Raw genomic sequence first — 22,760 nt, forward strand, 5'->3', positions numbered from 1 at the left:
ACACGCCACCCTCTGCAACACCACGCCCAATTGATGCCATCTAGTGGCGATTTCGCAACATCTTGAATGAGCGACACGGAACCGTCGAAAGGCTTCTGTGAAGCTGCGCTGGGCCTGCATGTCGGGCCCGTCACACACATACAAACACCCCCCACGCCAGCGAAAGCTAGCGCGCTGAACCGCCCGACCAGCACGCCTTCGGCGGCGCTGCACAGTGCACAGGTTGCTGGTGCGCCGTGGCCGTCGCCTTTCGCTCTCGTCAGGAGACGCGCCCCGCGCCAGTGGCCCCGATCGAGGTGGTGCGCCGCGCGGGCCGGCCGACCACTCGCTCCCGAGGAGGCCAGCCGACAGCAGCGCGCAGCAACCGGCTCCTCAGCGGCACCAGCAGCAGCGGTCGGAGGCACAGGTGAGCACCGCTGTCCGGCCGGGAGCCGGCCCACTGCCGACCGCTGCCCATGGTGGCAGCCTGTGATCGACTGGACACGTGTAAACAGATTGTAGCGGCTGGCAGGAGTGCGGGAGATCTTCAAAACGAGTTTGTAACATTGCTTGAAGGGAGGTAATTGTGCTTCAGCTGACCCGCAGTATGCCGCGACTACAATATACGTACTGCAAGACAGTTTGATTCAAACAAGTGGTGTCTTTCAGGTGCAAAATGAGTGATCTGAACGTGGTCACATCTGTAGGATGATTTGTTTGGCGGCGATTTAAAAAAATAATACTTAGCTAGCTTTTTTATCCAGCGGTAGGCCAAACAAGTTCTTTAGTGGGTGAGAAACACGGCACGGCTTAAGTGGTGGCCGTCACACCAACCTTCCTCAAACACAGCCAATGTTGTAATTTGTTTCACTGGATGCTGCTTGGTCCAGGGCCTTTGCAGCACTAGCTTTTCTCAACTCCACCCGTGCTCGTCCCACCCATCCAGAAATGTAGGTAGTTGCGGGGCTCATCTTTCGTGTTAAATCCCGCCTTGAAAGCGTCTTCAGGTGTCAAACAGTACAATAAGATAGGCGTTCTGAAGACAGTGCTGACCGCAGTCCGCGACCGCACCGCAAGTGAGACATGCAGGACCGCAATCTTACCTGGTTAATGGCTCGATTGGTTTCACATATTTGCTCAACTTTTACGTTTCCTACTGCCTTTTAAATTAATACAGCGGTGTGAATTATACCAAAATATGTTTTCATAATTTCGACAAACACGTGCATGCCAATCACTCTTTAAGCACCACTTATACACAAACACACACACACACACACACACACACACACACACACACACACACACACACACACACACACACACACACACACACACACACACACACACACACACACACACACACACACACACAGCACGCACGCACGCACGTACATGCGCACACGCACAGATGCAGCACAGTAAACAAAGGTGCGTCAAAACACCAATACATCGGCTGGGAGAAGGCCTCCGCTGCCCGCCCCGTGTCCACCTGACGTCTGTTCCCAGGACCTAACGGTAGGTAATGGCGATATCGGCCGAGATAACCTTTGTCCCGACCCCGGTTCTGGTCTAACGGTATCAGGCGCGCTTCGTCCCTAGCTCGGGGCGAAAAACTGGCCGCCGGCGGGGCCCGTCTGCCGACGGTCCGTGGCTCGGCTGCGCCAGAACTGATCCGGCGCCGGCCGGAGAGCGCGCTGTGACCCCATACGCCGGCCGTTACAGGTGGAGCGCTCGAGGTCAGCAAGGTCGCCCCAGCGTCGCGGAGGATGTCGCCGCTGCCCGAGCAGCAGGTGTCGGCCCTGGAGGGCGGCTCCATGCTGTCCGCCATCCCCGCCCTCATGCTCGTCACATCCAAGCTGCTGAACGCGCCGAGTCGCGACAAGAGGGACCTGTCGGCGCAATCGCGTCAGGGTCAGGCGGAGCAGGGCCGCCAGCTGCTCGAGGTCAGGTCATTCTCGAGATCAGGTCATTCTCAAGGTCAGGGCATGCTCTAGGTCAGGGAATTCTCTGATGTCAGATCGTGTTCGAGGTCAGGTCATGCTCGAAGTCAGGTCATTCTCGAGGTAAAGTCATGCTCTAGGTCAGGCCATGCTCGAGGTCAGGACATGCTCTAGGTCATGTCATACCCCGTACAGGCACTCGCTGAACACAGCGAATTCGGGCTAAATAAAGCTAACGTTATTTCATTCGATGGTAATGTTGGCTCCGACATGAACATTTAGTGTGATGTGAAGATCTCAGGGGTTACTGAGTAAACCGGCCGGCAACCGGCAGCAAGCTGTGAATGGCTCTGCAAACTCAGGGCGCACCCAGCGAAAGGCTTACTGGCTTAAGTGGCCGGCGGGAAATTCATTTGCATTTGCCTGTCTCGTGCGTCCGGTCTTGACGGTCAGTCAACTCGCCTGCAATGGGTCAGAAGCGCAATTACGGGAAGGAACCCCTCTCTTTCAATTTATATGGCCACTTTTGGTGTTTTTTTTTATAGGACATCGCTCTTCTTAATGCCGTAGCACCTGCACCAACACATGCATGCTGCTTGCAACAACATACTTGCAACATATTGTCCGCAAGATGATCGGAAACGAGTCATTTATACTTTTTAGTCCGGTTACTTTGCAACGTCTGCCTAGTCTGATCGATCGTGCCAGCTGAGAAACATCCGACCGACGTGACGTCACGACACAACGAGTCGTCGTCACATGTTGGCAAATATCGTCACATCTCGAGATCGCTGCTGCATCACGTACAGGCACGCCAGCCAGCTTTCACGCAACTGCACCTGCAGGTCGTCTCGCAATAAATAAGCCATGCCCCACATCCGAACGGACCGAAGGCTGCCAATGTCCGCCTGACCTAGCTGTGTTATCGTGGCCGCTGCTGACCTGTTGTACGTCAGACTCCACCGCGGCACAGACTCCACCAACTAACAACTCAGCGCATGTATCGACCCGGCCGCACCGCAGCCAGTGTGTCGGCCGACCCTCCCGTCCTCTGCACGCAATTAACGGCGTCCTACCCGGCCGCAGGTACTCACCATGTTCCAGAACATGGACCAGTTCATTGGCCGCGACCCGGACGACATGTACGACATGTTGTGGACGGTCGACAAGGACACGGGCTGCGCGCTGAAGCTGACCTGTACGCTGGCCGCTCTGCCCAAGCACCTGGCCCGGCCTGAAGACATGCTGCTGCTCAGGATGTTCGGGTAGGCCGGCGGCACGCGGCGTACGGGACGCACGCCAGACGGAGCGTTGGGAACGCCGGGCCTTGTCCGGGGTCGTTGGCCCACAACGGCCGGGATTTATACGACTTACCAGGCGGCCAGGCATGCGGTTCGGCGAAGGTTCCGATAATTGTAGATGGTCTTGAGATGTATGTCTGGTGATAGCTTGCTAACGGTACTGAGGACATAGCGAAGGCGTTGATCACAACAGTTAGTACTGTATTTCCCGGTAGTAGACTGCTACCATCCGAACTGAGCGGCATTCTATTGGTTTCATGACTGTGAAAGTTTGCCAATAGGCAAAATCATCATGTTGTCGACAGGCTTCACCATATCGCCAACTTCATGGGTGAAATCGGGGACGCGTTATGTGGCAAACCGTCTACTAAGCATGTAAACAGGCCAGGCTACACGCCTTTAGCATACCGCCGCCTCGTTCCGTGTCCTGGCATCTGACCGGGTAATGAGGGCAGGAAGAGCTGCATATATCAATAATTTTTTGTGTGGGTACCATGAGTACGGCTTAAAGCGTTGACTCGGCCGCGCGGATACAAGGTACTTCCTGTCCGCCGTGATCTTGCGTAAAAAGCTGGCCAATTAGGCGTCACCTCCTCCGGTTAGGCTCTTGCACAAAAATGCAGTCTCCCATAGATGCATATTGAGATACCATGTTGTAGTCACGTTGTGGTCCTCACTCCGCTCCTGCTAATGGCCTCCACACTCGCTTAGTTGGCGTTCAAATTTATGAAAATAATTTTATTACGGACAGCGATCATAAGCACATGCTTCGAGAAAACGGCACGCTATGTGCTGCTGTAGCTTTGTGCCGTACATCGGAGAGACCAGAGACATTCACAGCAGTAAGATCTCTGTAATAACGCGTCCCGTCTCGGGGCTATGGCGCTGACGCCGTGTTGTGCTCGCAGGAAGCGTCCTTTCACGGTGCGCAACGAGGAGCTGGAGAAGCCGGCCGGCATCTACAAATACGCGGCGTTCATGGGGGCCAAGTCGCTGAACCAGGCGACCTGCGACACCCTGTTTAAGGCCTGCCCGATGGCCGGCGACCAGATGGTGACCGTGTGGCGCTCCGTGGTTGAGCTGGTGCCCTCCATGCTCAGCTCGATGAAACCGGGCAAGTAGGGCGCGAATCAGCGCACACCGGGCCGACCGGCGCAATCGGCGGCCCAAAAGCGGAGCGTCACGGCTGACGCACAGCGGGCCAACGAACGTGACGGTCAGTCGAGAGGCGGACACGGTGGGAGGGCGGTGACCGTGGTCGAAAGTGTGTTGGGCAACGGAGCCGCGCGCGAAGCAGGGGAAGATTGGGCCGAGTTCCGTGTTGCATGACGCAAGAGGAGAGAGGAAGAGTGAGAGCTAGCATGCTTACCTGAGATGTAAAATGGGCACTTTTGTACGTAGTCTACGAGACTGGGTTGTTGCACAAGACTCGCGCACGCGTGGCGCTTGTCGCCGCTAAGGAGCTGTTTACCCTCCCTCGTATCTGGCGGAAGTTGTTGAGTATGTTTGGTTTTGTTAATATTCCGTTGCGGACAGTGATAGTCATCATCGACCGCCATGGCTTCATTCGTTGCGAATGAGGGCGAAGCGTCTTCCTCCTCTTCCGACACGGTTGGAGGATGTTTTTATCTGAGCTGTTATTTGTTGTGTAGTGATCACGTTTGTAGCGATTGTTACTGCTATCGAATATATGCATCAGAATATACTCAAAAAGGAATGAACAGCCTTTGGTAGCGCACACTTTGATCCGGTCGCTAAGGCGGACCAGCGCAACTACCAATGCTCTCTCCAGGCTTGACGCGGCAAAGCTGTGTCACGCGTGGGACGCTGCTGAAATCTTCACGACTGAAGAGGGCACTCTGATTGGGAGTCCCCAAGCGTCGACTGGCGCGACAAACCACAACGGTAGCATTGCATCAACAGGCAATTTGTAGCAATCGAAAAATGAAATAGGTGATCACTGTATGCTGTTCCGGAGGATGTTCCACATTTCTGTCAGCTGTTGTTAACGTGAGGTGACGTCAGTCAACGACCACCATTTAAATTCGATTGGTATGTCTATATGTGCATACACACACACACACACAGACACAAACGCACACACACACACACACACACACACACACACACACACACACACACACACACACACACACACACACACACACACACACACACACACACACACACACACACACACACATACACACACGCACACACATACACACACACACGCACACACACACACACACCACACACACACACACACACACACACACACACACACACACACGCACACATACACAGTACACCCACCCACAGACACGCACACACATACGCACATACACGCACACACACGCACACACACACACAAGCAACCAAAAACGACTTCACAGCATGTGAATCAAATGTGAAAAATGTGAATTGTGTGACTGTCCCTTCTTCTAGTTTGGAATTCATTTCATCAGAGAGCTTATTCCAGAAAGCTGAGCTCGCAGACAAGGAAACAAGCATTACTTCAACGTCTCCACTTCGCCGCAGCTATCGCGACATAGGTTCTGGACCACGTTTCGAATGCAACCAAATCTGCTGGTTGGAATGCGCGTGTGTATGACAATGCACTGCAAGCTTTAGAGTGCAGCTGATACAGTGATTTCAAACGGCACTAAGACTATGTTGCGGCACTTGTCACCGAAATTGAGACGTCAGGCCTCCCATCGCTTCAGACCTCCCGTTGCCGTTGGCATCTCATTGGAAATCTGTGTAGAACAAAAATAGCTACATTTTACGAGACCGAGTGGAGCTTCTTGCTCCTTTTTTATTCTGCTAACCAATCACATGCGCCTGGGCGCGCTCTCCTGCTGAAAGTGACGAACGATGTCTGAGCATCCTCTCCTGCTGAAAGGGACGAACGATGTCTGAGCATCCTCTCATGCTGAAAGGGACGAACGATGTCTGAGCATCCTGCTCCACTGTATTGGAAGAATCCGGTACTAACCAGTGCACACCAACAAGTGTATGTACACCAAAAGATGGAGACGCAAGAACGCTTAATCATGTAGCATGAGATCATCAACTGACATCCCGCCCCTGTCCTTCAATGCTCTCCTGTATTGTCTTTCATTGCCCACAAATTGAACACCACATTAAATTCACTGCAGCAGAAACACTGCTGCCGAATTTCTTTTACACTTGGTGGCTCTTTGATCATGCCAAAATCTTTAACCCATCCGAACATGTCTCTGAAGAAGTCTGCAATCTGCGCGTCGTTAATGCATTTATCATCATAGTTTATCCTAACAACATCACCCATTTGCATCCGTAGATCATCCTTTAAAGCCGTAACAAACGTGGCACCATGAAGTCAAGCCATCCGCCGTATCCACGCGATTCTACTTGATCGATTCATTGGCGGTAGGTTAGAGGCCTTCAATGCCTCCTTTTTCAGCACCCATTCTAAGAGTTACCTTAGGTGGCTTAGCAGAATGACTTCTTCACATCATTTTCATAGCCCAATCATAAAACCCAGTGAATTATTTCCTGTACATCGTAAATGTTGACATAAGCATACCGAGTGACACATTCAAATATTAAGCCATGGTTATCTTCCTGTTGACGTCAAGATCCGCTGCGACCATTGATCCAATGTGCGTTTAATCTTTGCTTCGCTGGCCTCCAAGTTCATTGAGCTGCAATCCTTTGTTGCGTAAAGCCAGACACCATGAATCTTGTCTTCTGAACAGAAAAGAAAACACGCATGGTGTCCTTACAAAACACTTTTTCCCGAACGGCATGGAGCCATATTTATCCATATCAAGCTTCAAGCGGAAAATGATCAAAAATATTTCACAACTATGATGACCTTTTTTCTGAGGCACTATCCCTGACGAACAGGGGCGTGTCATCGAAATACCGTGAAAACTTAAAGGATATACTGAGCGCCATTTCATATTACAATGCGTTTTGCTCCCTGCAGTTTTATGGCCAAAACTTTCACCACCAGCGCAAACAACGATGTCCATGCTGGGCACCTCTGCTGGAAGCCTCAAGAGGGCCGAGCCCCTTGAGAGGCTCGTGCAAAGGTTAATCACCACTAGCACGGATCTATAACGCAACAGCCGCAACAATTTATGTCGAAATCCACCGGATCCATGTTCAAAGGTATTAGATGCGTCCTCCAATTCTGACAACATGAATAAGCCAACCAGCTGCATCCCATTTTTAGACAAAGAGATCGTTACTGAGCAACAGCGATTTACAACAGTACACCGAAAGCCAGGAGATGCTGGGCGGTACCTCAGTGGCACGAGTGCGCAGGACAGTACATGCTCAATGTCGTGACTCATACCTCCGAAAAACCTTCAGACTTTGCTTTGAATTGGACGCCATTGCACAATAAACTACTGTGCTTCAAACGAAACCTTGCAAATAGTCGTTACTCCAATAAAGTCTTCGCCCATGAGACCAGCAGGTTTACGTCACAGTATCAGACGAAAACTGCGGCGTCTAATATCAACCAAAGAGAATCCAGAAGTTCTCTGAGAATCAGAGTTAGAATCAGCGTAAGACTCAGAATCAAATGTCAGCTGCAAGACAGACGGGCGTGTCTTGAAGAAAACAAGGTCTGGTGATGTCGAACCAGTAGCCAGGAAAGCGAAGCAACGCTCATGTATTGCAAAACCGGAGATGTAGTTGAGAACACCATGAAAATATCGTCACAACCAAATCTGACACCTTGAAACGCACTCATGAGCCTTGCAAATTGTGTTGTAACATAGGAGATTGTAACTGCTGAAGTTTTCAAACCACGCTGTTGTCACTACCACCACATTCTCACGACAGTGGACCGTGCCCTTGACTGACGGTACCACAAAATATCACATAAGAGAACACGTGTGAAGTGGCTGCTAACTTGAAGTGACCTCACAAGAGACATCATTATCATCAAGCAGGGGAAAGTCTTATGTTCTGGGGGCCCTCACGATCAAAGCATAGTCTTCACAACGCGACAACCCCTACCCCTCAGCCGCCCTTCATCTCATTTAGAGAAGATCGTTACCACTGGGAAAAATGATCTATCTAATTTATCCTGTTTTCAGTAAGTGTTGTATCGTTGAGTCTCACGCATCCGAAAAGTTATACTACCTTATTTAGGTTTTGTACAATTTCACGACATTGGCTTACTTAATTATCGCTAAGTATTTCCATGTAACCGTCCCTTGTCGTTTGTATGTTGCGAGTTTGTATCAAAATGAAATGTGTCATGATAAGAATAATGATGCCACTTGAAAGATGCAAGTCAACGCGAGTTACTTCTGGACTCAGTGAATGTACAGAAAACAATAACAAGGAATCCCTGCAAGCGTAGATATACCCATTAGATGCAACTTCTCCAAGATCTTAAACAACACCTGCATGGCAGACGATTTGATGGTCAAATATGCATCAGTATATACATATATATATATATATATATATATATATATATATATCAGTATATATATATATATATATATATATATATACATATATATATATATATATATATATATATATATATATATATATATATATATATATATACAAAACAGAAGTGAGCCCACTTAGAGTACATCCCGAGTTTTGATAGGGGTCCGTCGTCCGTGGTCAGGGAAGGATGATCTCGAAGGATGCGCTGTCCGGTGTCACGTGTCATGACCAGGACACCAGCGCCATGTATCGTGACCAGGACACCAGTGCCACGTGTCGTGACCAAGACACCAGTGCTATATGTCGTGACCAGGACCCCAGTGCCACGAGTCGTGACCAAGACTCCAGCATCACGTGTCGGGGCCAGGACACCAGTGCCTCGTGTCATGACCAGGACACCAGTACCGCATGTTGTGACAAGGACACCTGTGCCGCATGTCGTGACCAACCCACAAATGAAATGTAGCAAATGTTCCACGGTATAATGGAAATGCGGGTAGAAAGCAAGGACTAGTATAGCATGTTAACTGGGGTGCGTAGGTGGAGGGGAGAAATCACCACAGGCTATGCAATACTTCAAACGAGATGGAAAATCCTTCAGTCCCCGGCCAACTGGACTTTCATTGCAGAAACAAGATACGACAGAAAAGAGAAGCGTCAAACTTTATTTAATAAAAAAACCGCTTGCCTGCGCTCCACAAACGATGCCGAACGATACGCCATGCTTCTGTTTTGAAGAGTGACGGTCGGCAGGAATCAGTGAATGTTTGGTTATGTGCATTTAGTGGAAGCAAGTGTTACGGGATCCAAATAATGGCAGCTTTAAGCTTGCAAAATATTGTCGCGCTTTTGGCATGTCATAGATATTTCCACATGCTTCGCTTCCATTGTCCCTGTTGGCCTGTCTGCCTAGTTTTCATTCTTCGTTGAAAACTCTGAACCGTGCTTGAAGAGCTCTCAAAATAAATGCACCATATGGAGACTCAGCGTGTTATGAGTCATGGAAAGGGACTCCTTCATCAAGTACCTGGAGCAATGGTCCAAGGCTTCATTGGCTAGAGCCTTAACTTTGCAGGGCAAGCTAATAAGCAGATGGGCGCAGCAGTCTTGGACGTTCGGAGAAACATCGCAGAAGTCCTTGATATTCGGAGAACCATCGCCCAACCACACCAACTTACATAACGCAGGATTGATGAATTGCTTGTGTTGTCTGCGCAGTATAATAACAAAAAGCAAGCAATATATGTTACCTTTGTTTCCGAAATACTCCATTCAGTTGTTAACTAAGAAGGTGAACATGTGAGTGACAGTTGCATTTTATTTAAACATTTTGCGTTTTTTCCGACTAAAATTATATTTTAAAACACTGGTTAGAAGCGTGATAGAAACATCGCAGGGCAGCCATCGCAGCGCAAGCACCATTGTTTGCCAAAGCTCGAGAAGTTTTCAAACGACGGTGATCAGTCGCTGCACACACACACACACACACGCACACACACACACACACACACACACACACACACACACACAACACACACACACACACACACACACACACACACACACACACACACACACACGCACGCACGCACGCACGCACGCAAGCATGCAAGCGCGCGCGCACGCACGCACGCACGCACGCACGCACGCACGCACGCACGCACACACACACACACACACACAGAGGTACTGCTGTCCCTAAACAATGATGTCAAATGATGACAACGTCACGCAGCTCCGACACAGCCTTATATTTACACTTTTTGGCCATCACCATCTCATACCAAATCTGCTAACCATACGTGGCTCATGTCGAACAAAACCGCACATGCCGTGCGGGGCGCGGTCGGAAGACGACCCCGGCCCATGGCCCGTCTGTCGCCTTCTGTTCGGGGCTGCGCGCCATATGTCGGGCCATGTCGGGCCCAGCTGTCGCATGCTGACCTCTCCCGTGACCCGGCCGGCGATCGCTCTGCGGTCCGGACGCCGGCGCCGAACCGTGCCGCACCTCCTGCGGCCGGAGCCGACCGCTGCGGTCACGGACCGCCGGCCCCGGCCGTCGGGCCGAGAACGGCGGCGACTGTCTGCCGGGGCCGGTGGGAGTACGCGGCCGTGTTGTCCGGACTGTCTGCCGGGGCCGGTGGGAGTGCGCGGCCGTGTTGTCCGGACTGTCTGCCGGGGCCGTTGGGAGTGCGCGGCCGTGTTGTCCGGCGCCGGACGCCGCCGGCTTCTGTCGTGTCGGCGCTTGGGAAGTCATGAACCAGGCTGGCAATTCAGGCCGCAGCTGTAGCTGGATGGATGATGGTGCTTAACGCCGGCAGTCCGGGAGCTCAGAACTGAGAAATCGATGGCCGGGTGATCGGCTGACAATACCGTTTGGGTGATTCCACGTTTCTTAGAACAAACAAGAAATATGTTGCCAATCAGTCAGATTTTCACTCCCAACAAATTGCAAACCGCTGAAATATGGCCGCTTTTGAACTTAGTGCACGGTCGTAACGCTATGAAATAAAACATTGTGGAATGCAAATATCGATATTGTGCATTACCTCTCATTGAGATCATACTAAGGCAAAAGATTCGGAGACCTATTGCAAAGCGACAAATCTCGTGGCAAATGGACACTCCCAGATGACAGATTGCTAGTGCAGATCACCGATTTCTAGGGCAGGTCTCGAAATTTCGCTGAAAAAACGATTCTTAGGAAATCCCAATCCATTCAACATTTTGCATCATGCCGAGTCGGTCGGTAGAGCCAGGTGGAGCGCAGTAAACCAGATATTGTTGGCCAGCAGCTCTGGCCAAGAGCCAATCTGGCCAAGTCATTGCGGATGCGCTGGGGAAATCCAGCCAGATCTGTCACCCACCGGAGTGCCGAGTAGGCGGCCGCCAACTGGGCCGACCCCCGGTAACGGTGTCAGTCGGGGTCGCTATCAACTCTCAGGTAGACGCGTCCGTACGTGAACATATGGAAACATCGTCATTTTTCCCGATGGCGTTCCGCCGATCATCAATGACGCTATATGCTTCGTTCCGACGATCGTCAACGACGTTACATGTTTCGTTCGGCCGATAATCAATGACGTTACCTGTTTCGTTCGGCCGATCATCAATGACGCAACATGTTTCGTGTGGCCGATCATCAATGACCCCGCATGTTTCGTTCGGCCGATCGTCAGTGACGCTACATGTTTCGTTCGGCCGATCATCAATGACGCTACATGTTCGAAATAGTCTGATGTCTCGTACCAAGTTGGCAAAGGTTTTACCAATGTGTCGAAAATGTTAACAGTTATTCACGTTTTGCAAGATAGGGTGAAGTGGTCTAGTTGTGCTCGCCTGGCTGTTTTTGCAAGAATGCCCTCACCGCCACTTCTAGGCTCTTGAAACTTCGCACTTAATTTTCTTCGATGATTTGTGCAGATCCAGCCATCCTGAAGTCATTAATATATTGACTGTTTCACCGCAGAAACGCATATGGTAACATCCCGTTTGGCGCGTAATTAAGAACACATCCATTTATTTTGCACAGTAAAGAAGCTTACCAAAAAATGTAGCGTCTTTCTTGTTACAATTGATGAATCGGCCCCTAAAAGCAAGCCATACAATGATTGCACGAGAAGGCATTGCAACACAGCACACGTAGACTACGTGGGTGACTACAGAAATGACCATTATTAACTGGGTGGACGAAGTGCCCCGTGCGTGACTACAAAAGTGATAGTTACTAACTGGGTAACCTGAGAGTTGCGTGCGCGATTAAAGAAGTGACCGACACTAACTGGGTGAACGGAGTGTCATGTGCGTGGCAACAGAAGTGACCGTTCCTAACCAGGCGGACCGAGTGTCACGTGCGTGACCACGGAAGTGGCCGCTATGCGCCCTTTGGAGCACATTCCCAATAAACTGATGCACATTAAACGTGTACCTGTGTTTAAAATGAGTGGGCAGCACTTTAAATCATTCAACGTATTTTCTTTGGGGTATGCAGGCATTTCATATCAAGTGAAAAAGTGTGTGTGTGTGTGTGTGTGTGTGCGTGTGTGTGTGTGTGTGTGTGTGTGTGCGCGTATGTGTGTGTGTGTGTGTGTGTGTGTGTGTGTGTGTGTGTGTGTGTGTGTGTGTGTGCTCTTGTGTGCCGTGAAAACAGAGGACCAAATCCGGTTACACACCCAACAACCCGTCACTGCCGAGGTCCGGTATTCACTACCGAGGTCCAAATGCCGGACCTCGGTTTTCAGAGGCCTTAAATGAGATATTTAGTCTTGTTTGAACATGTTTATTCGATTTTCAGCTGGTCCTCGAAAAACGCAATTATACGCATTTTTACTTCCGGTTGTGTAAAGTGTGTTATCTTGGACGAACTGCGCGCGTGTGTAAGTTTTTCAGGTGGCAAGGTCACGTGGAAGAGAATAGAGATGAATAAGGAAATACGAAATCACGCTGCTCCATGATATGGTCTCATCACTTGTAAGTTGTTTGCGTTTGGTATAAGCATTTAAATCACATTGAATCACGTTGAAACTGGTGATGAAAGATATTAATGTAAATTGTGTTAAGTCACATGGGATACGTAGCTCTATCGCCGCCATTGCGCGTTCTTGGAACGAGCGCGACGGTGACATTGCGGTGTGCGGCATCTCGGACGAGAAGACTGGGCTTACGTTGGATGCAAGTTATTGTCGTCCGGCAAGGTTTTAAAAAGTGAGTAGTAAATATTCGAAAGGGATTGGTGAACCCTGTTTACCGACAACTGTAGCTAATGGAGGACTGATCTGCCTTGATTGATTAGAGAATGGTGTGCTGATAAGGATAGTTGCTGAAGTGGCAAACGTTGTGTTAGCTTTTGAAGGTGGCTGAAGAGATTGACTTCAGCAATATTATGCAATTGTCTGGGTAGGTTTATCACGCTAGACCAGACGTTTGTAAGGGGGATGCTTGCAGTTTTTCTCATGCATTTGCAGTGGGTGTTGTATTACATTTAAAAAATGTTGCCGTTAGGTACTTACAGACATGTTCCCCAACCCCCTAGAACAACACGTTTTTAGAGGCTTTGGGCACCAATTTAGCCTTGAAGGGGAAATCATTACAAACATAAGGTTTTCCCTACATCGGAACCTTAGTGTGTGGTAGATACCAGAGCATAAAAGGGTGTGTACCACATTTGTATGGGTTTCAATTGAAATTAGCCATCTTGAAGATCATTCAGTATGTTACACAGTCCTGCCATTCTTAAGCACCCTTCTAATTTTGTAAACCTTTCTAGTTTCTGATCTACACACCTGCAAAGGTGCGAATATTATTTCGTGGTGACTATTTCAAGGTCACCCAGGCACCCACAACGCGTAATGTCTTCAAATGCTGCCATTTCGTTGGCCATGGGGCGATTAAGGCAAGCCATCATATGACCGTTGCGTCGTTCATATCCGGCTTTGTGAATGCATTTTCAGACGTAACGGCCGGTTGGCTCAAATCAATGTTGTGCAAGATCACGTAAGTTGTTCAGTGCATTAGCATTAGCAGAGGAGCATTTTTCACATAGCTAAGACAATATTAATAGCCTTATTCGTCGAAGAAAAACCGGGAGAATAAAGATATAGTTGAATTGATATTTCGGCAACATGCCTATATCGAAAAAGTAGCAGAAATAAATTCAAAATTGCCTACTGGTGGCCCTACCCGATTTTTCAGCTTTTTTGGAAATAGAAAGCCAGTTTTTACAGGACACCAACTCTTAGAGGATTAAACAAAAAGTTATTGCTAGCCGTTACCACGATACGGTGCTTATCTAATAATTAGAATAGGCGACAATACGTGTACATGCAAACTAATGCAAGCAAGTAGGCGTCATGCATTACGCTTCATTCAAACATACAAACGAGTTGAGGTTAACAGGTATCACAGTCGCGCATCAATTATACATGCAAGCGATTTCAACTGAACAGACATCGCACATCACGCGTCAGGCGTCACTTCACATGTTAACTATTTTAAGCTAGCACACATCGCATATAAAGGCACATATGTTCGCAAAATTGGCCAGGATGGGCTTTGTATGTTAAAATTTGGTCGCTGATTTTTTTGCAAGAATAGATTAAATTTTTCCCTACCTGGGTGGCCCTCTGCTCTGTAGACGACTTTGGGCTCTAAAGGGGCATAGGGTCCATACCTCCCTCGATTTCAGCCTGAGCATGTTTTGCCAAAAAATGGTCACCGAAAGGGTATTCCCTGTTTTGTTTGAGTCTATGTCGGGAAGTCCATACGTCCCTCACGTTTAAGATACAATGAACACCCTCCGGGGCGCTAAAAACAAAAAAAAATACTTACCTAGTCCTTAGTTAATCTCCACCCACTGAATAATTTTTAGCATTGTTGCTGTTTCAGGTGATGTTATAGCCACTGGAACATTGAAGCTATTGAAGACCAGAAAGCCTTAGTGCGACCGGCTTGATTCAGGTCAGTTGATGTCAGGAAAGTCAAATTATTTAGGAAATGACTACTCTGAAGAGGGTGTGAATCATTTGTGACATGTAGAATTTGTTGTCATCAGCTCTAATCTAGCATTTCATGCATGCTTTTCTTTCTCTATCTACCCCATCACATTGTCCAACACTGCCAACACCACTGCATCGTCCGACCCCCACAAATATGCCACTACACTGCGTGGCTCCACCATCCCTATCAGTGCCTTAACCAGTAGAATGTCATTACAGTGCATGACACCATGCACCCCACCACAATGCCTGGGTCTACCCATCCCACCATGGTGTCTGACCCCTCCAGCTCCATGCGAGTGTCAGCTCCATGCAGCTGACCCCATTGCCCTGCCAGTTTCACCAGTGTCTGATCCTGCCAACAGCACCAATGTCTGCCTCCCCCCCCCCCTACCACTGTGCGACCATAACAGCTCCTGCATGGTGCGTGACCTCAGTATAACGCCATTTTGGTATCTCATTCCACCATCCTCATCGCTGGTCTACGCAAGCACGTGTCGACTGTACCAGCCCCACTTTATTCTGCAACCAACGCCACCACCACCTGCACCAACACCACTAACATATCGCGGCCTGCAATTATGTAGGTACACCCGCATCCGCGTTATTGAATGGTCTTGTCAACATTTAGTGCTCCTCTGTGGCACCACCGGTGCATGGCGTCATTCTTTAATGAAACATGCAAAAACATTTTTGTTCTCAGGTGGCCTATATGTATACCATTGGGAGAGTTAAAGAAGTTTAGTCCTCTAAAAGAAGTCCTCCGGAAAGTTTACTGCAACAAAGGTAACTCAGGCTATATTTGGGATGCTTAAGGACTTACGCGCAACAGCATTTTCATATGCTATTTGCAATATGGAGCATGATATTCTTCGGGAAGGACAGATTTTGGGGCGTTCGGGTCAAGAGTTCGAGCTCATGGGTCCTCGAGAATATTTACCGCGGGCACGGCTACCCGAAGAAAAATGAGAAGTATTGGCGATGGTGGAAATAGGCCTCGCAAGCAGTTTCCCTGCCAAATTCGAACAGGTGGGGTGCAGAAGTTGCTTTAAAAAGTTTGTAGTCACTGGCAGTCTCGGTCTTTTCATTGTATGTGAAATGTGTATGGCTTAGGATGTTTGCTGCAACATAGTTTCTTTAATTATTTCCCATGAATGGGACGATTGAACCAAGCCTTGGATCCTTACTATATGTTGTTTTACGCATTTTACGACGGGATCAATGATTATATATCTATATCTATATCTATATCTATATCTATATCTATATATACACATATATAGATATATACACATATATATATATATATATATATATATATATATATATATATATATATATATATATATATAATATACATCACCAACGCCGGTTTGTTTGCGCGGGTATCACCGACGCTTTCATGAGCGTGGGGTCCGGCCGCTCACTGAACATAGCTTGTGGTAGCGGGTTTGGCTGCCACATCCGGCTCCGGGCCATAACGGTGTTGCCAAAAATCCATCGAGGGGACACTAAGCATGGTTCTGGTCTGCGCACTCCGGGCAGACCAAAATGCCTGCGAAGAGACCTCGTCTGCGGGGGCTAGACAGACGAGTGTCTCGCAATGGCGTGGAGAAGCCCATCCGCAGCAAGGAGGGGTGTCGGTCTTCCAGCGTGTCACGTTGTCAAAAACAGTTACGGCGTTGGTGTGCATTGGGGCTGCCTCCCGTCTGTTTTGCGGCCAGCATCACGGTGTGACGTCGGATAGTTTCAAATGCGATGGTCAGGCCAGCGGTTTGGTTGTCTGGTCTTTTTGTAATTTTTGTTGATGCATTCACATATAGCGTGCAATCACACTCACAATACGCACTCGATCCAAAATCATAAATCAAATATATCATAATGTTTGCATCATGGCGCACACTACCTTCATCCTGCACTACCCGCGATATGGCAGTGATCAGAAAACTGTCCACTCTTACCAACCAGCCAGTAGACATACACTTGGGCTAGGGGGGCGTACTCGCCCGGGGGCTGGGATGACGATCTGTGGGCCACCGCCGCCTGTCTGTCGTAGTTTCGTCATTTCTTATTGATGCATTGTTTGAACTTAGAGGCAATAAGCTTTTTACCACAACTCGTTTCGGTTATGCCTCGCTGTCTTACGACTGTTAACCGTATGGCGTGCATGAACAGCATGGCATTGACAGGGCGTAGTAAGCCTAGGACATCAGGGCATGGACTCGCAATTGCCGCATGCGGTCAGCGATGATACTGGAACTGTTGCTCTTCTCTAAATCGATTCCCATCGCAGCTGTGCGTGCGTGGCTACAGGAATGAAGACAGGCACGCCATAGTTTGCCAACGGGCGCGCGTACCATGCATGAGGGCCGTCCGAATCACGGTAGCTGCTGATCGCGTTGACGATGAATGTTGGCGACTCTGCTGTTGTTGGCCTAATTTCAGGTTAAGTTCGGCTGCGTGGCTAGAGCTTAGTACGATTTATTGTTGTCCCCCCTCTCTCCGCCCCCATCGCCGCCCCATCACTTCCTTCTTCTTGACGGCAGTGCATGTGCTCTAACAAGATGGGTAATATGTACGCGGACGGGAGTTGCTCTTCTCTAAATCGATTCCCATCGCAGCTGTGCGTGCGTGGCTACAGGAATGAAGACAGGCACGCCATAGTTTTTGAACTTAGAACTTTCTTTCTTTCACGTGGGGGTCACAATCCTGTTCTGAACTGAAATTTCTCATATCTCACCCGTTTTCGGCTTTCCAGATCACTCCCCCAGAGCGACACTCGTTAAGGATGCGAGTATTTGAAGTTCCACTTTCAAGCATTGGACGGCCTGCAAATTACCATTGGAGCCAAACTGTATGCATTTTCTAGATGATCTTAAATACGGAGCGGTATTCTAAAGATGTAGTTGTGCAGTGTGTAGTTCGTAGATTACGAAACAACGGAGCGAGAATACAGTTGGCGTTCCGTTTTGGGTCAGTTATTTTGTTTTCCTTTTTCCATGTTTTAAAGTCGCTGTGCTTTATGCTCAGGATCGAAGCAAAATGTACAGGAGTAGGCTGCGATGTGATGCGTGTTGTATAAAACCAATAAATCAAAATGGCATCTCTGTCTGCAAAGGGAAAAATCTGGACGAAGCCGACTACCTCAACAGCGCACCAATGGCAGAAGAGGACGGTCCGGAGGACATGGGTGAAGACGATTGTGTGGTGGAGGTCGCAAATGTCCTACCTGGACAAAAAGCCAAGAGGGGAAGGGAGACTTGTTTCCGGAGGAGACATCTTCACATCGAGACACTAACAATGACGCTCAGGAAAAAAAACACCACTGGCAAAAAAGACGTATTGCCTGGTGCAATGCGGAAAAGGCAGCTGTGATGAGGCAGCTTGGCATGTTTGTTAGCCACATGGAGGTTTCTGGCCAAGCTGCATGCTTACGTGCCCTGTCAGCAGAAAATGCTCTGTCCTAGCGCTCATGGAGAGATGTTAAATCCATGTCCATAACGTGATTGTTAGAGCACGTCGTAAGGCGAAATGAGTCTCAGTGACTTACACATTAGATGTCGACTTCGTTCACGTTTGGATGATGCTCGCTAGTAAATTTCGCAACGACAAAAACGATCTCCTTGTTGTTGCTCCCGTTTATAGTAGTAATCTGTGTAGGTGGAGCTGATGAACGGTGAAAAAGCAGTGCTCACCAAGGGCAGTGTGGCGAGATTTGCAATTCTGGGCGGAAGATGACACCTAAGCACGGAAATAGACCCACCCCATTGGTAAAAATGCGTTATACCTGAATGTCAGTTTGGAAGCAAATTAGGTGTGTCATTCTCCTGTCGCATCTTTCCAATACAGGATTCAATGCAAATGCTTCTTTCTCTACGTCATTTTTGAGATCCGTTGGCAAATCTGACACCACTACACTTAACCAAAGCACACTTGTTACATTGGGAAGTGGTGGGCCACAGGGGCCTTTGACTAGTTTTTGAAGACTGGAATGGGCGCGTGGGCGTCGAGCACGAAATCTCGCATCAGCCAAACAGCCGACATGTTTATGAGGCAGCTCGTTTGGCTTCAGTGACTGACTGCAATGACTGTAACGACTGACTCATTGATTTTAGTGTTGCACGGTCCTCCTTCCTCGGTCAGAAGCTGATTGCTACATCCCGCCGCACCATGGATTCCACTTGTATGAAGAAAGTGCATACGCGTAATTGACACGTATATAAAAACCCAACACACGCAAGCCGTGGGAAAGGCACATTTAACAGGTAGCGTGAGCACGTGACTCACAGTTACACCAACAGCGAACCATTAACCCACACTCAGTCGCATAAGAGGCCATTATTAAGTAGACCGCTGCATTGACGCCGGCACAAGCCGTATCCCAAGAGCGGGCTACAAACTGTGTACCCCACCAATGGAGGCCGCCGCGCACTCGCGCCGCCAGTCACATCCACAGCATTAGAGGCTGTGTACTGTCGCCCTAAGACACCGGGGTTCGCGAGCAGGGTCGAGCAACATGGGCTTTGTATACTGACTGGAATGCCGACAGTGTAGAAGAGACTGTCGGAGTCACCTGCGAATGAGATGAACGGCGGCTGCCCACCGAAGCACCTGAAACTGCAGTAGCTCGGTCAGCAGATAGACAGTTCCAGCAGCACCTCGAGTCAATTTTTCCACCGCTGTCTGGAGCGTCGCCTCCGTTGCCCGCTCCTCAGCCCCGGCCGCTCTCTGCTGCAACCGTTGCAAAAGCAGAAGCTTCGGGAAAACCGCCGTCGAGTAGTGTGCCGCCGACCGGGTCATTGATGATGCTTTAGCACTGTTAGCACTATTAGTGCTAAAGGGTCATGGAAACCCAAAAGGCGTTGGTTGCCCTTTCTCCTACTCTAATCGGGCCGTTGGGGACGGAAAACATTTAGTGTCCCGGGTGTCCAGCCGTCGGGGCAAACACGCATCGGGTAGTTTAATGAACTGCAGTCATTTGTTATTCGGTCCGAGGCGATTCCACAGCATGGAGCCAATGTCGTATGGAGGTCGATGGAGCCAAAATCCGTTGGTGATATCAACCGGCCTGGGGAGGGCTTTTTCATGAAGAGTGTTCAGCAGGCATTAACATGGCGTGTGCTACTATTTATCCGACTTGATTTAGACTTTAACGGGACGACCGGAAAGTGCACCATGATAAAATAGAGTAAAACGATTGTTATATTATAGATGAATGATTTAAGCAGCAGAAAGCCTACGATCCGCCGTAATTTGCCTATATCTGAACGCAAACCAACAGCCTGACGCGCAAGCAGCAGCGCAGGGAGGGAAGGCCACAGGGGGCACGTTCCCCCTGCCTAAGGTTTCAGGGGACCCGAAGGGCCTCGGGATTTACGATTAAGGGCCTGATTTGAGGGCCCAAAGGCCAGAAAGGTCGGCTGGAAGACTATTCAGAGCCCCGGCCGGCACAATGGGGCACTCCAATGCCAGCGATATTTTTGTTTGGGGGGGGGGGGGCTTTCACTATTGGGGAGCCCTTTATCAACCTTGTGCGTGCTCCTGGCCCATTGCCAAGGCTCTGGCTGCGCGCTTGTGCACAAGGTAGCATATTGATATCTGGCCGTGTTTGGTTTGTCGCCGTCATCTTTCAAAGGTGGCCGCGACACTGGTTTATGAGATGGTCGTTGCCTCGCTGATTAATTAACATGCTGGTTTCAAGCGATAAATTTGTCGACAAATATCCAAAACAGACTGTTCGACATCGTCTCTCACCGGTAAAGGGGCCCTCAGTTTCCCAGCAATCCCCAAGGAGTCCTTCTGAATGATGTTCGAGGCCCCCGACCTGAGAGCCTTTGTCCCTTTGTCCTTAATTTCCAGGTGCAACTCCTGGTCCTCAATACACAGCTGAATATGACAGAAAAGTCACACACGGTCCTCTGTTGTCACTATGTCCTCGGTATTTTCAATTGCCAGTGTAAGCTAAAGATGGCAGCTTTACCCCTCGAACGACCCATCCTGTTCTTAAACGGCCAAATGGCTGCATGGCCTTCCAATTTGACTGCGATGCCGCCATTCGTTCGGGTGGTTCTCGGTAGTGACGGCTGAGTCAGGTGTCCCGTAAAGCACGGCACACAAGTATGTGTGTGTGTGTGTGTGTGTGTGTGTGTGTGTGTGTGTGTGTGTGTGTGTGCGTGTGCGTGTGCGTGTGCGTGTGCGTGTGCGTGTGCGTGTGCGTGTGCGTGTGCGTGTGCGTGTGCGTGTGCGTGTGCGTGTGCGTGTGCGTGTGCGTGTGCGTGTGCGTGTGCGTGTGCGTGTGCGTGTGCGTGTGCGTGTGCGTGTGCGTGTGCGTGTGCGTGTGCGTGTGCGTTGTGCGTGTGCGTGTGCGTGTGCGTGTGCGTGTGCGTGTGCGTGTGCGTGTGCGTGTGCGTGTTGCGTGTGTGTTGTGTGTGTGTGTGTGTGTTGTGGTGTGTGTGTGTGTGTGTGTGTGATTGGAAGCGACTGGACTTCCCATGTTTAGGCTATATGCTTCCAATATTGCACACATCAGCTTTTTTTGGGCTGGTAGCACAATTGACAGGCTGTTGATCTCATGACCCAGGCAGGCAAGACAGTCACACTTCTTGCTTTCCAAATACACACACTTCTCAAAGTAACAGCTCCGCTTACTCGAGATGGTAAATGGAAGTTCTACATCGAACACGTTTTCATGCACAAAGTAAGGTGACAGTTACAAATCCTGCCCCACATGACGTGTGCGACTGCCACGAGTTTCGCAAAATAATGACATGAGTCATGGAACACTCATGTGACGAATGCAATTCTGCTGCAACGTCCATAAACATTTTGCTTACGCTCGTGCATAATGCTAGGAGCCAGACAGGAACAGGTCACTTTACCCATTATATGGGTGATACTTTCAGTCGGATGCTGAACATAGGCGTTTCACGAATGTCGGCCAAACGCTCATCCTTAAATGGCAATTGCTAGCAAAATGAAGTCCAGAGACCGCCACCGAATGAAAGTGATTAGAAAATATCGTGACAGTATTTAACGTCCAGTTTTGTCGCGTCGTGTCTGCATTTTGGAGGAAAAACCGGAAAAAAAAAATGGAATGGCTGTACTTATCATTCGGTCATAATGTATGCTATTGACAGAGTCGATAGCCCTTGCTCCGTGACCCCAGCCGATGCCGTCGTTCACATACACATATAATGCTGTTTCTGCTCAATACGCTGTTACCCGTGGTTTGACGAAGGTTGCTTTGAAAGCAAATCTAGATAAGACAGTAGTAATAGCCTTTTACATCGGAGAGAAACCAGGAGAATGGGGATATAGATGCGTTGATATTTCGGCAACACGCCTTTATCGAATCAATAGCAGAAATGAATTCTATTCACCCTTCAATTCACTTCTGTTCTGACTTCACCTCTGCTATTGTTTCCATGGTGGCGCGTTGCCGGAAATATGAACCGGAATTATATCCATTCTCCTGGTTTCCTCCGAGGAATAAGGCTATCACTAATGTCTTATCTTTGCCAATAATGCTCCTCGCAATGCATTGAACAGATTACGAAACCAAATCTATTTTGAAC

General features: G+C 49.1%; 1 protein-coding gene and 1 long non-coding RNA gene across 4 annotated transcripts; both read left to right on the forward strand.

The window, feature by feature from the left end:
- Positions 1–369: 369 nt before the first annotated feature.
- LOC119107028 (uncharacterized) lies at positions 370–4,941 on the forward strand. Its single transcript, XM_037230381.1, has 4 exons — positions 370–406; positions 1,705–1,925; positions 3,009–3,187; positions 4,132–4,941. Exons 2-4 carry the CDS (start codon positions 1,749–1,751, stop codon positions 4,343–4,345), a joined length of 570 nt encoding a protein of 189 aa, XP_037086276.1. The 5' UTR covers positions 370–406; positions 1,705–1,748; the 3' UTR covers positions 4,346–4,941.
- Positions 4,942–15,103: 10,162 nt separating this feature from the next.
- Positions 15,104–18,471, forward strand: LOC119108803 (uncharacterized). Of its 3 annotated transcripts, none has more exons than XR_005095355.1 (3): positions 15,104–15,148; positions 15,890–15,972; positions 18,305–18,471. It is a non-coding gene; the product is annotated as an uncharacterized LOC119108803 (long non-coding RNA). The 3 variants fall into 3 exon arrangements; XR_005095354.1 differs by lacking the exon at positions 18,305–18,471 and adding an exon at positions 17,945–18,271; XR_005095356.1 differs by lacking the exon at positions 18,305–18,471 and having other exon boundaries at positions 15,890–15,973.
- The last annotated feature ends 4,289 nt before the right edge of the window (positions 18,472–22,760 follow it).

This window comes from Pollicipes pollicipes, unplaced genomic scaffold (assembly GCF_011947565.3).
Source record: "Pollicipes pollicipes isolate AB1234 unplaced genomic scaffold, Ppol_2.1 Scaffold_2555;HRSCAF=2994_pilon_pilon_pilon, whole genome shotgun sequence".
NCBI lineage: Eukaryota > Metazoa > Arthropoda > Thecostraca > Pollicipedomorpha > Pollicipedidae > Pollicipes > Pollicipes pollicipes.